The sequence below is a fragment of the Rhinopithecus bieti genome, unplaced genomic scaffold (genome assembly GCF_001698545.2).
Source record: "Rhinopithecus bieti isolate Rb0 unplaced genomic scaffold, ASM169854v2 scaffold_31525, whole genome shotgun sequence".
Classification (NCBI taxonomy): Eukaryota; Metazoa; Chordata; class Mammalia; order Primates; family Cercopithecidae; genus Rhinopithecus; species Rhinopithecus bieti.
Window position 1 is genome coordinate 47654 of NW_016813514.1, and position 13266 is coordinate 60919.

General features: G+C 46.3%; 1 protein-coding gene across 4 annotated transcripts; it reads left to right on the forward strand.

Annotated features, from left to right (window-relative positions):
• Positions 1-953: 953 nt before the first annotated feature.
• LOC108512985 (HLA class II histocompatibility antigen, DO alpha chain) lies at positions 954-6366 on the forward strand. 4 transcript variants are annotated; one of them, XM_017848571.1, is made up of 5 exons: positions 954-1109; positions 2295-2543; positions 2967-3248; positions 3344-3479; positions 3718-6366. In XM_017848571.1, the coding sequence occupies exons 1-5, from the start codon at positions 1028-1030 to the stop codon at positions 3719-3721; spliced, it is 753 nt and encodes a 250-aa protein (XP_017704060.1). In that variant the 5' UTR covers positions 954-1027; the 3' UTR covers positions 3722-6366. The 4 variants fall into 4 exon arrangements, with proteins under 4 accessions (XP_017704060.1, XP_017704059.1, XP_017704057.1 ...); XM_017848570.1 differs by having other exon boundaries at positions 2967-3205; positions 3718-4749; XM_017848568.1 differs by having other exon boundaries at positions 2967-3479; positions 3718-4749.
• Positions 6367-13266: the final 6900 nt, after the last annotated feature.

Below are 13266 nucleotides of genomic sequence, written 5' to 3' on the forward strand. Positions count from 1 at the left end.
AAAAAAAAAATAGAACTACCATATGATCTCACAATCCCATTACTGGGTCTATATCCAAAAGAAAGGAAATTAATATATTGAAAAGATATCTGCACTCTCATGTTCATTGCGGAATTATTCACAATAGCTAAGATACAGAATTAACCTACATGTCTATAAACAGATGAACAGATGAATGGAAAAAGAAAATGTGGTGTGTGTGTGTGTGTGTGTGTGTGTATATATATATATATATATATATATATATATATATATATATATACTGGACTAAATTCTCCCAGTGCCTCTTATCAGTCGAGCCCAACTAGAAGCCAAAGACAAGGGTGATGCCGTCCTCCAGCCTGTGGCAGCCTGGAGGAGGTGCCCGGGTCCTGGAGGGACAGACAGAGAGGACTAGCACCTGTGCCCTCCTCAGGGAGTCCACGGAAACTCCTTACACTCTGCTTTAGACCAAACATCTCCAACAATTACACATTTTTTCTTACACAGTGAAATTTAGTAATAATAAAAGAAAATAACATTTTGAAAGTGATTTAAAGTTTTAAGAGGTTTTATTCCATTATGCAGCCAATGTTTTCCTTTTAAAGATTATTGGTAAAGTTTATTTTACTTTCTAACTCAAAATTTGTCCACAGAAACTTCTTGGGAAAGTAGGATTCCCTGCATCGCAGATCGACATAGAGAGAGGATTTGTTGGAGCTCAGCTGCGCGGCGCTCTGACGGCCTTTTCTCTCCCTTCAGGAGTCCCTTCTTGGAGGACGTGGTAACAGTTGGTGCAAGCCCCTCCCATACTCCAAAACTTCCTTTGGCCTCTCCTGTTGGCCTGGTGAATCCTTCTACCTTCTCACCCCGGCTCTTTCCCTCTTCACCCAGCAACAGATACATTCACTCAGAGAATTTCTGTGATTGGCTGAAGACAACAGGGGTCGTTCCCATCCTCGAATCTATTTTCTTCCTCTTCACCTCCGCCTTGTTCCTGTACTCCCCACAGGGACTGAGACTAATTTGGTTAAAGCACCAGAGTGTAATGGCCCTCAGAGCAGGGCTGGTCCTGGGGTTCCACAGCCTGATGACCCTCCTGAGCCCGCAGGAGGCAGGGGCCACCAAGGGTGAGTGCAAGGGCGAGGCGGGTGCGGCGGGGAGCAGAGATTTACGGAGTTGGGTTACATGAGGAGATGACATGGAGGATGCTTGTTCCTCTCCCTCTCTGGTTTATGAGAAACTTCCTTCACCAAGAGACACCCAATCCCCCTCACCTCTGTCACATCCACTCTGGACCTAAATGAAGGTGCAGCTCGGTCAGCTGCGCAGGTGCCCCATTCAGCCTTTGCTGACGTTCAGATTTCTCCTGATTCCTTCCTCTTTCCTGAGACCCAGACCTCCACCCAACAGGTGCCAGCAAGCACCCTGATTTCTCTACCACCCCTGGCCTGGAGTGTGGCCCATCAAGTCCAGTTCTGTTGCAGTATTTATGCCCATGCCAGTAGTTAACTGTTTACCTGTCTGTTTATCGGGAGACATGAGCTGGTTTGCGGGTCTACAGCTGGTTCATCTTTATTTCTTTTATTTCCCTGGCCCGCCATTGTGCTGGGTGCATGCTAGTTCCTCAATAACTGTTGTTCAACTTCATAGAATTCTGCAAGTATTAGAACTTAATCCCTAACTTCCAGAAAACTAGACAACAATTATGGAAGAGACACACTCAGTCATAACGCTCTGAGATGGAGGAGTTGGGACATGAACTTTGACTTCTGACTCCTCATCCAGTGCTCTTTGCAATGCCTTGAGTTGCCTCTTCTTATCCCCTTGGTCTCTGGGTCACTAACCTTAATTCTTACCCCCGCCAGTCGTGGCCTGTTTCCCCTTACACCCACCTGCACTGCATCTCTGTGCAAAGCTCCACTACTCTCCTGTCCTTAAACATTCCTCCTCATCCCACCCGCACAGTCCCGCCAGCTCACAACACAGGACCTGACAACACAGACAGGGCGGACGACCACAGCCAAGATTTAAATTCTGGAACCCCAAGCATGATTTTAGGCAGCCCCTCCTCTTCCCATCCTGATATGCCAGACTGCACTGTCTCTGTGCCGGCTGCAGTGTGCTGGGATGAACCTCTTTCTTCCCGTCCTCTCCCTTGCCCTCTCCCAGGGCCAGCCCAGTGTCAGAACAGGACTGTGTCCCCACACGGAACCCAGGACGGGGCCCAGGCTCAGGGACTCAACAATCACATATTGTGGATGAGACAGACACATTTTCTTCTCTCTCCTTGACCCTGAACTCACCAAACACAGCTGACCACATGGGCTCCTACGGACCCGCCTTCTACCAGTCTTACAGCACCTCGGGCCAGTTCACCCATGAATTTGATGGGGAACAGCTGTTCTCTGTGGACCTGAAGAAAAGTGAGGCTGTGTGGCGTCTGCCTGAGTTTGGCGACTTTGCCCGCTTTGACCCGCAGGGTGGGCTGGCCGGCATCGCCGCGATCAAAGCCCATCTGGACATCCTGGTGGAGCGCTCCAACCGCACCAGAGCCATCAACGGTACCAGCCCTCCCTCTGCCCACCCAGTCAGGTGGGAAGGTCCAGAGAAACTTCCTTCCAGTTCCTAGACCTCCATCACTCTGGGGCGCACTCTCAGTGCCCGTGCCTGTCATGCCCTGTCCCTTTCTTTCCCAGGAGGCTCCATGTCTTCCTAGACCCCGTTGGCACCCCCCTCCTTGAGGAATGACACCTCTCACCTGGACTCCCGCCCAGGGACCAGTCAGATATAGGACCTCCTGGCATCCCCACTCCCTCCCCAGTCTCCTCTCCCTCTGTTTTCCTCCTCTTGTGCCCCAGTGGATACCATCCCAGAGCATCCCCTGCCCACAGATGGCTACGAAGGGGGAACGTCCCTTAATCCCAGTCCTAGTAAGGCCCTGGGATGAGGGATGAGCCTGTGGACTCAAGCCCCATTCCTCCTAGTGCCTCCACGGGTGACCGTGTTCCCCAAGTCTCGGGTGGAGTTGGGCCAGCCCAACATCCTCATCTGCCTCGTGGACAACATCTTCCCACCTGTGATCAATATCACCTGGCTGCGCAACGGCCAAGCTGTCACTGAGGGAGTGGCCCAGACCAGCTTCTATTCCCAGCCTGACCATTTGTTCCGCAAGTTCCACTACCTGCCCTTCGTGCCCTCAGCCAAGGACATCTATGACTGCCAGGTGGAGCACTGGGGCCTGGATGCGCCACTCCTCAGGCATTGGGGTACGGAGCCCCCTCCCCACGCACCCTCCTGGCCCCAGGTTTCCTTTACTCTAGATTCCTTCCCTATACCACCAATTCCTTCCTTTCTCTCCCAGAGCTCCAGGTGCCTATTCAACCACCAGATGCCATGGAGACCCTCGTCTGTGCCCTGGGCCTGGCCATTGGCCTGGTGGGCTTCCTCGTGGGCACCATCCTCATCATCATGGGCACATATGTGTCCAGTGCCCCCAGGTGCAGAGGCCCCGGGAGTCTAGGGGGTAGGGGAGGAAAGTGGATGACTCTGAACAGGACATGGGTGGAGAATCAGAGATTCTGTCGCGGGCAAAGAGGTCAGGAAAGAAATGGGCATGGAGGAAAGAAGCAGAGGTGGGGTGAGAGAGTGAGGTTTTGGGGGAGGTGGGCACTCAGAGATAGGATCCCAGCATATTGAAATTGAGCAACGTCGATTGTGTGGTTTCTGCTACTTTAGGTAATGATCCTTCTGAGAGAAATGACTTGTGGGAGACACCCTGCAGATCCTCGTGGATTTGTGACAGCTCCTGCGTGCTCAGTGCCCTTTAAGTGCATCCTGCTGTGCTGACCTTGAGTGGGATCAACCTCTGTCTTACAGGTCCCTTCTTTTTTGGCCCCAGTACTCATGGCAGGGTTTGTGGGACACCTACTAGCTTCCCTTCCCTTTCAACACACACACACACATTCTTGCTCTACCCAAAGCTCTGGCTGGCAGCACCAAATGCTTTGGTGGTGTTTGCACTGTGTCCTTTTTAGGCCTTGGCCAGTTCTCCCAGGGTTGAGGCATGTGGTGCTGGGGATCGGCAGCAGTCCTGGGGCCCACACGGGTGTGTCTTGCTCCATTTGTCCCATTGTGTGTTACTTTGTGAATGAGCCATTTCACATGGACTTCATGAAATTTGCCTCCTGAGTTCAGTTTTGCCCTGAAAGGGATGCAGATTATCCTGTTCCTCACGACCCCCTCAGCTAACAAACCCTCAGCACTGGGACAGGACAGGCTCATGGGGACTCCATTCCTGCCTGGGTTTACTCTGTATGAAGAGACCATTGGTATCCTGCCATGATGTCATCTCCTTTTTCTACTTTCCCTAGAGTCCTATGCATGACAAAGAGAGGCCCAAGGCTTGGATAAGGTGGCCACTTCCATCCATGGGGTCAATCGTGTTAGGTAGGAGGTGGTAGAGTCGGTGTGCAAGGTATTTGGTAAGAGGGGCATCCACCTAGACACTATCTAAATATGTGGCCTAGAAGATTTTAGTCTAATTTTCTGTGAACAAAATTTAAAACATACAAAGAGATAAGTCACCATACCACATAGTTTATGTCAAGACCAAAATGAGCAGTACAGATTACAGTTTTCAAACCAGAATGCACATGGGAACTGCTTGGGATCCTTTTAAAAGTACAGGCATTGGCCTGGTGCAGTGGCTCACTCCTGTAATCCCAGCACTTTGGGAGGCCAAGGGGACAGGATCGCTTGAGGCCAGGAGTTGGAAACCATCCTGGGCTACATAGAGAGACCCCATCTCTAAAAAGAAAGATTTAAAAATTAACCAGGCATGGTGGCTCGCACCTGTATTCCCAACCACCCGGGAGGCTGAGGCTGGAGGAGTGCTTGAGCCCAGGAGTTCAAGGCTGCAGTGAGCCGAGATCGCACCACTGCACTCCAGCCTAGGTGACACAGTGAGACCCTGTCTCTAAATAAATAAATAAAATATAAAAATAACAGGCATCACCCAGACCTACTGAATTAGAATCTCGGGGATGCAAGGGGCAGCAACAGGGAGGCTGTCTCTTTTGAGACAGGGTCTCGCTCTGTCACTAAGCTGGAGTGCCATGGCATGATCCCAGCTCACTGCAACCTCAGCCTCCCAAGTTCAAGCAATTCTCCTGCCTCAGCCTCCTGAGTAGCTGGGACTACAGGTGCGCGCCACCATGCCCAGCTAATTTTTGTATTTTAAGTAGAGACAAGGTTTCACCATGTTGGCCAGGATGGTCTCCATCTCCTGACCTCGTGATCCGCCCTCCCTGACCTCCCAAAGTGCTGGAATTACAGGCATGAGCCACCGCGTCTGGCCGAAGCTGTCATTTTTAACAGGCTCTGGATGACTCTGATGCAGCCATCCTGGACCTAGGCTGCGGTCTGGTCACTGGGACACAGTGACATAATCAGGTGCCATGGGGGGTCATGGGAAAGAGGGATCCCTAATGTCCAAGGTGGACTAGGAAGGCTTTCTGAAGAACATGGGTCTGTTAGGGCATCAAAGCCAATCAAGGTATAAGTAAATAGGGGTAAAATGAGGGTTTGAACTGTGAGCAGTTGGTCCTGGAAAAGAAAGAAACCACGAGATTATGGGGACTCAATGGGCTTCTTAAGAGAGAATAAGTTGAAATCAATGACCAGAAGACCCTGATGGAAGTGGAGGAGAATCATCTCAGGCAAACTTTTTGTGTGCCAGTAACAGAAACCCTCTTCGTGTGATCACATGCAAAGTATAGGATGTTTGCAATATAGCCATGGGGAGGAGTGCAGGGCCCAAGGGTAGATTCTAGCCAGGCCTCCCAGGAACAGAACTGGGATCCGAAAAGCCCGGAGAAGCTAGAGCTGCCCCTCCGACACTCTCGAATCCACACGGTCTGTGTTCTCTAGACCCCCCTGCATGTTAGCGGTGTTCTCTCTCTGTGGACTGACTGTCCTTTTCAGTGAACATGTCCACCCGAAAGCTCCTGAGTTTATATCATCTCAGCCCTCACAACCCACAAAGGCTGTGTCTCCTAGTCACAGCTTTAAATTACTGGAAAAATAAATGACCGGCCAAACGTGGAGCAGGTGTCCATCCCAGCCCTGTGTAGTTAGAACAGGAGACAAGATCCCACACAAATGTGGCTGCCAAGCACCCAGCCCCGGGGCAAGGGGTCAAGTTCTTGTCAGAGAAAGAGGAATAAGTTGGTTCTCAGAAGACACCACAAGATACGTGTGTTCCCAACAATCTCTGATCTCTGCGGATCTTTTGCTTAGCGGTTAACTTGATGCATCATGGGGAAGGTGTTTCTCTCATCTCCATCCTACGGCTTAATAAAGTCACTAAAATTGTGTTCTTTTGACCAAAGAAATGTGTGGTTTTTTTGTTTGTTTTTTTTCACTGTTGCATATACTACCCTGAAGTCACTGGGTTCTAGGAATAATTCTAGAGCCTTTAGATTTGTGTATCTGCGTGTATACTCACATTTGTTTCTAGTCTCAAGGTACGTAGTGTTTTATTTTAAAAAAGAAATTGTGCTCCTGCATTCCTGATCTTTCACTCTGTTTTAGAACAGACATCCAGTAGTCTCCTGTCCTTTGTATCCAAACTCTCCCTTTTTGCAGGGTCCCCCTACAGATCATAAGCACGTCATCTCTCCAAATAATGAGAACATCAAGTCCTCTGTCTGTCCTTGACCCAGTCTCCCTTCCACCCAAGCTCCTCCCGGTCACACCCTCTGAGAGGGTCTGCATGGACTGCCTCCAGATCCCCTCTTCCCATCCACTCTTTCGGTTTTAATTTTTAATCAAATTATGTTATATGCATAGTTTAAAGAGTCAAATATTTTTTACAAGATTTGTTACAGAAATACCAGTCTCCAGCCCCCTCTGCCACCATATCCCTCAGCCTCACAGAAAATAACTTTCAATTGTTTTAATGTGTTCTGTTGGTATTAACCTCCCATCTCTAAATAACATGTTTGTGTTGCTACATCTAGATTTTTCAGCTTTAGGCTTTATCTCTTTACCTCCTGCTGTGGGAGAGGGGGATTTAGATTTTTTTCATCCTCAAAGAACATCATGCACCCTTCCCATGCCCCTTCTTTTAATATGAGTACATTGTAATTTTTACAACATAGTAAAAATTACTGTGCTTACTATGTTTATATCAGTATGACCATGTAATGGCAAACCATAGAGCAAACCATGCTTGCTCTTCCTTTTCTAGATGACTTTGTTTTCTCTGGAGTGTGTAATTGTCCTGTTTTCCTTTGCGTGGCTGTATTTGTACTTATTATTAATGAATCACAAAATTCCTTACAGTACAAACACGTCAGGTATTCTGTCAATTTTGCCATCAGATGTAACTCTCCCAGAATCTTCTGTCTGCTCCAGTCTTAACTCTTTGCCCTTGATGATACAGCGTTCACTCTGAGATCACCCTTCGCCATCCGCATCAGGATTTACCTGTCCTCCGAGTTGGATCTTCTGTTTCTTGTATCCAGTCATTGCCCTTTGTGGTCTGCCTTATTTTAATGAGGCACCTCTTCTTTCCACTTCCTGAGAAACAGTGCATATGAGGAAAACTTTTTATGCTTCATATGTCAGAAATGTATTTATTGTACTCTCAAACTTGAATAATAGCTTGCATAGGTATAAAATTCAAGATTGGAAATCATTTCCATCAGAATTTTTAAGGCATTTCTCTATAATCCCTTAGCTTCCTGTGTTATTGTTGATAAGCCAAAAGATATTGTGTCGTGAAACTTTGTATGTAATCATTGTTGTTTTGTTCTCTCTGGAAGCTTATAGGATTTCTGCTTTTCCCTTTCCTCCCTTAAATTCTTATAGGTGCTCCATAACCTACAAGGTGAAGATCCTTCTCAAACTGTCCTCAGTGTACCGTTTTAACCATATTTCTTTTCTTTTCTTTTCTTTTTTTTGAGATAGAGTCTCGCTGTGTTACCCAAGCTGGAGTGCAGTGGTGTAATCTTAGCTCACTGCAACCTCTGTCTCCCAGATTCAAGCAATTCTCCTGCCTCACCCTGCTGAGTAGCTGGAATTACAGGCACCCGCCACCACATCTGGCTAATTTTTTTTATTTTTAGTAGAGACGGGGTTTCACCATGTTGGCCAGGCTGATCTCGAACTTCTGACCTCAGGTGATCCACCTGCCTTGGCCTCCCAAAGTGCTGGAATTACAGGCATGAGCCACCAAGCCTGGGCTATTTTAACCATATTTATAATAGTGCCTCCTGAAAATGGTCAACGCCTAAGTCACAGAAAATTGTTGTTGCATGTTTACTCCTCCCTGCCTTTGCACAAACTATTATCTGTGCTGGACCTGCCTTCCTCCACCAACCAATCAAAATTCTGCCTGTCCTTCCAGGGTCCAGATTAAATGTCACCTCTTCTGTGAAGCATTTCCAATCCCAGCCCCCGATATGCTGGCCACCATCTCCCTACAGTACTACCACATTCCGCCCTTTGTCAGTTGACTGTGTCTGAATTTGCCTTTGCCACTAACTGCTCCTCTAAAGCAAGAGAAGTCTGTGTCTTACAGTTCCAACACCCAGAACATAATGGGCATTGAAACACTGTAGAATTCTATTTAATTCAATTTTGTTTGCTTCAAATCCAGCCCGGTCTGACGGTCTGCAGCTGGTTTTAATAACACTGGCTACTGTTTACCCAACACATGCAATGTGCCCAGCCTTAATGCTTTTCACGTGTAGTGGATTTGAATCTTGGTCCAAAAGATTAATAAGATAGTGCGCAGAATGCAAAAAATAGTAAACGTCTTTAAATAATCGAAAATCTGATTCAAAATCTGCTGTTTAAAAAATCTTAAATCTGATTCAAAACCCCTGCCACGAGGCTGGTTTTAAATTGAATCTGTCATTATTGGGGCTTCTGGTCTCTTACAGTTGTTCCAAGGGTCTGCGCCCTGACACAGTGCTGAGGCCTTGGAGAAGCTCCTGTTGTCTTCCTGCATCTGTCCAGACTGTTTACTCCAAGCACGCCCAGGGCTTAAGCTGTATGGTCTTTTCAAGTGGCAGCTCTGCTGCTTCTGCACCAGGCTTGGGACAGGGGAATCTTTAGTGAAGAGTGATCCCCAGTGCCTGGGAGCAGGACTGCAAAGGCGTACCACATGGCCAACTTCCCCCTCCTTGGGAGGCCTCCCCACCTGCCTTGGCTGCTGCGAGGAAGCAGGGCTCTTTCAGACCCACAGGCCACTGTGCCTTCCTCAGTTTAGGAGAACCTTCCCCCTTTGCCTGTCAAAGGCATTCCCTTCTCTCTCTCTGGCACAGTGTCTGGGACACCTGGCATCATGTCAAGTGAGCTTCAGGTTTTGGGAAATCCACAGCCAGAAGAGGAAGGGCCTTGGAGGTGACATGTGCTATTGTCTTGTGTGACAAACCTAAATACAAACAAAGAAAAAAGAAAGGCATCATTCTGCCATACATGAATTATTTTATTTCTTCCTTACGACCAATCTGCAAGTTAAGTATAATGATTTCATTTTATAGAGAAGGAACTAGGATTCAAATTACTTGACTTGCCCAAGGTCAAACAGCTAGGAGGTGGCTGAAAGGTCTGTGTAATGCTAGAGCCCATGTTCTTTCCACTGCACTGTCCTACTCAGCAGCAAATGGAGACCAGCTTGTGAGACATGAGGCAGGATGAACAGGGTCAGACATCAGCATTACTAGGAAATGTGTAGGAGGAGGTATTCCCAACTTTGGGAACAAACTTCTTCTGAGGCTTCAGCAGCAACAGGTTGCAGGGAATGAGGTGAGCTTGAAGAATGACTGGGGTTGGAATCACTGAAGAGATTTTCTTCTCCATCCTGGATCAGTTGAAGCACTCCCCTAGTTCAGACTTTCTTTCTTGCTTAGTCTAAATTCCTTGCTGGTCAACAAGACTCTATATGATCTGGCACTGCATGTGTCCTCATCTTTACTTCCCTCCACTCATCCTTCTTTCATTAAGCAACAGCCACACTATCTTTTCCCAGAATCCTCCTGCCCAAGATGTTAACATTAATGCCTCCAATTCGTCACCCATTCACAACTCACGTGGTACCAATTCAGAGAAGCTTCATTGACCAGCTTTGCTAAATAAACCACCTATCTCCTGTCTCTCCCTATCATGTTACCCTATTTATCTCTACAAACAGATACCTTTCAATGAATGATGTCCCACTTCTCAGGCTTTCCTTTCTTCTCTGTCCTCAGAAAAGCTTCCAGACAAGTGATCATGCACGCAGAGGAGCAGATTCACTTCCTCTCCTCTCCTTATGGTTTAGGAGGTTGCTACCTATGACTTGTAATTTGGCTCCATCTTGTGGTTTGCGTCCACCCCACATGGAGCCTCCAAATCTGAATAAGCCTAAGGTCTCCCAAGGAGGACTCCTCGGCACTTCCATCCACTGGAAATGTTCTGCTGCCTCCTCCCTAGACTCCCAACACCGCTCTTGAGACCTTGTCAGATTCCCAGTTGCCCTTTATTCCTTTCCTCAGGCCTTCAATATATGGATCTGCTTCAGGTACAAGTTCTTACTGTAATGCCTGGAACATGGTGGTTACTCAATAAATATTTAAAGTCCCAGCTGACTAAAACAAAATGTAGTCACCCTGCTCTCAATGTCCACATAAAGAAAAATAAATTAAAATTTATTCTTCTGATATTAACAAGTATTGTTTTGTTAAAACTGTTATCTTTAATTTATTGAGCACTTCCAATGTGCCAAACACTAGTCTAACCAACTGATATTTGTCGAATCCAGTATCTCCACATTCACTAAGAAGCACACCTGGTATTTCCTAAACTGTTGCATGAAACCCAAGTGTTTAGGAGAGTGTTAATAACATAACCAAAAACAAATCAATAGAAGTAATATTTTTCTGTTAAAACATATTTTAATACATGTAAGGAAATGCCAAATTTAAATATGTATCTTTTTGTTTTGTTTTGTTTTGTTTTGTTTTGTTTTGTTTTTGAGACAGAGTCTCGCTCTGTTGTCCAGGCTGGAATGCAGTGGTGCCATCTCAGCTCACTGCAACCTCCGCCTCCTGGGCTCAAGTGATTCTCCTGCCTCAGCCTACCGAGTAGCTGGGATTACAGGCATCCACCACCGTACCCAGCTAATTTTTGTATTTTCAGTAGAGACAGGATTTCCCCATATTGGACAGGCTGGTCTTGAACCCCTGACCTTGTGATCCGTCCTCCTTGGCCTCCCAAAGTGAATTATGTATCTTTGTTATATAGTAATCTGCCTTTTAAAAATGATATGTCATTATTTGTAACAACTGAAAATTATTGGAAACATGCCTAGTAAGAGTACAATAGTTGAAAAAATTACAGTACATCTGCAGAACGGAGTAATGCAAAGCTGTTAAAAAGAATGAGGAGATAGAAAAAACACGTTCCAATGTTTGATAGCAGACTGGGGTGACTGTAGTCAGCAACAACATATATAAAGTATATTTCAAAGTAGCTAGAAGAGAGGACTTGAGATATTGCCAACACATAGAAATAATAAATACTCAAGGTGAAGGATACCCCAAATACCTGACTTGATCATTACTATCATTGTATGCATGTAACAGACACTCACATGTACCTCATAAATAAAATATGTAAAATATCATGTATCAATTAAAGGAAAAGTCTAACAAAAGGAATGAGAAAGATCTCTTTGAACTAATGCGGAGGAATCTCTAGGCTAGAGTGGAAAGTTCACAGTACAATAGAATGATTAAACTATGTACTGCCTTTGGGGTAAGAAAGAGGAAAGATATATATTTTTTGAAAAAGGTGCATTGCATCAGATATGGTGGCTTGTGCCTATAATCCCCACACTTTGGGAGGATGAAGTGGGAGGATCACTTGAGGTCAGGAATTTAACACCAGCCTGGCCAACATAGCAAGACTCTGTCTCTACATAAAAATAAAAAAATTGGCCAGTTATGGTGGTACACCCCTATAGTCCTAACTACTCAGGATGCTGAAGCAAGAGGATCACTTGAGCCTAGGAGTTCGAGGCTGTCGTGAGCTATGACGGTGCCACTGCACTCCAGCTTGGGCAACAGAGTGAGACCGCGTCTCCAAAGCGGGGAAAAAAAGCTACATTGGAAGGATAAACAAGAAATTAATTTAAAAATGGCTACTTTTAGTGAGGAAGGGAGAATAGAAGTCAGAAGTGAATATTGACCTTTGAAACATATAAATACAATGTTAATAAAAAATTGACAAAAAAACCTCTAAAATTTAAAACGAATAGAACTGAACCACACAGAAAAAATAAGTATTCCAAGTGATATTAAAAGATACTACTGGGTCAGGCGCGGTGGCTCACACCTGTAATCCCAGCACTTTGGGAGGCCAAGGAGGGCGGATCACGAGGTCAGGAGATCAAGACCATCCTGGCTAACATAGTGAAACCCTGTCTCTACTAAAAATACAAAAAATTAGTCCGGCGTGGTGGGCGCCTGTAGTCCCAGCTACTCGAGAGGCGGAGGCAGGGGAATGGCGTGAACCCGGGAGGCGGAGCTTGCAGTGAGCCGAGATGGCGCCGCTGCACTCCAGCCTGGGCGACAGAGCGAGACTCCGTCTCAAAAAAAAAATAAAAGATACTACTGTATATTCTTGGTGGCATACATTTCTTCTCTCTCTTCTCTCTTTTCTCTCTACGCCCCCCCCCCCCTTCTCTCTCTCTCTTTGACAGGGTCTTGCTCTGTTGCCAGCCAAGGCTGGCGTGCTGGAGTGCACTGGTGTGATTATAGCTCAGTGCACCCTCAAACTCCAGGGCTCGCGTGATCCTCCCACCTCAGTCTCCCAAGTAGAGTAGCTGGGACTGCAGGAACATGCCACCGTACTCAGTTAATTAAAATACATTTTTAAAAATAGAAATGGGGTCTCCCATTATGTTGCCCCAGCTGACTTAATAGAATATATTCTAAGGACAAAAAGAACTATCAAAACTTTGAACATCATACAGTTGTTTCATGGTTAAGTAATATTTGTATCCTTATTTGAAACTATATTATATATAAAATAAAGCAAATCAGTGATTATGTTAATATAATTAAGAACTAAGATTTTTAGGCCAGAGGCAGTGGCTCATCTCTGTAATCTTGGGAGTCCGAGGCGGGCGGATCACAAGGTCAGGAGTTGGAGACCAGCCTGGCCAACATGACGAAACCCTGTCTCTACTGAAGAAACAAAAAAATTAGCTGGGTGTGGTGGCGGGCGCCTGTT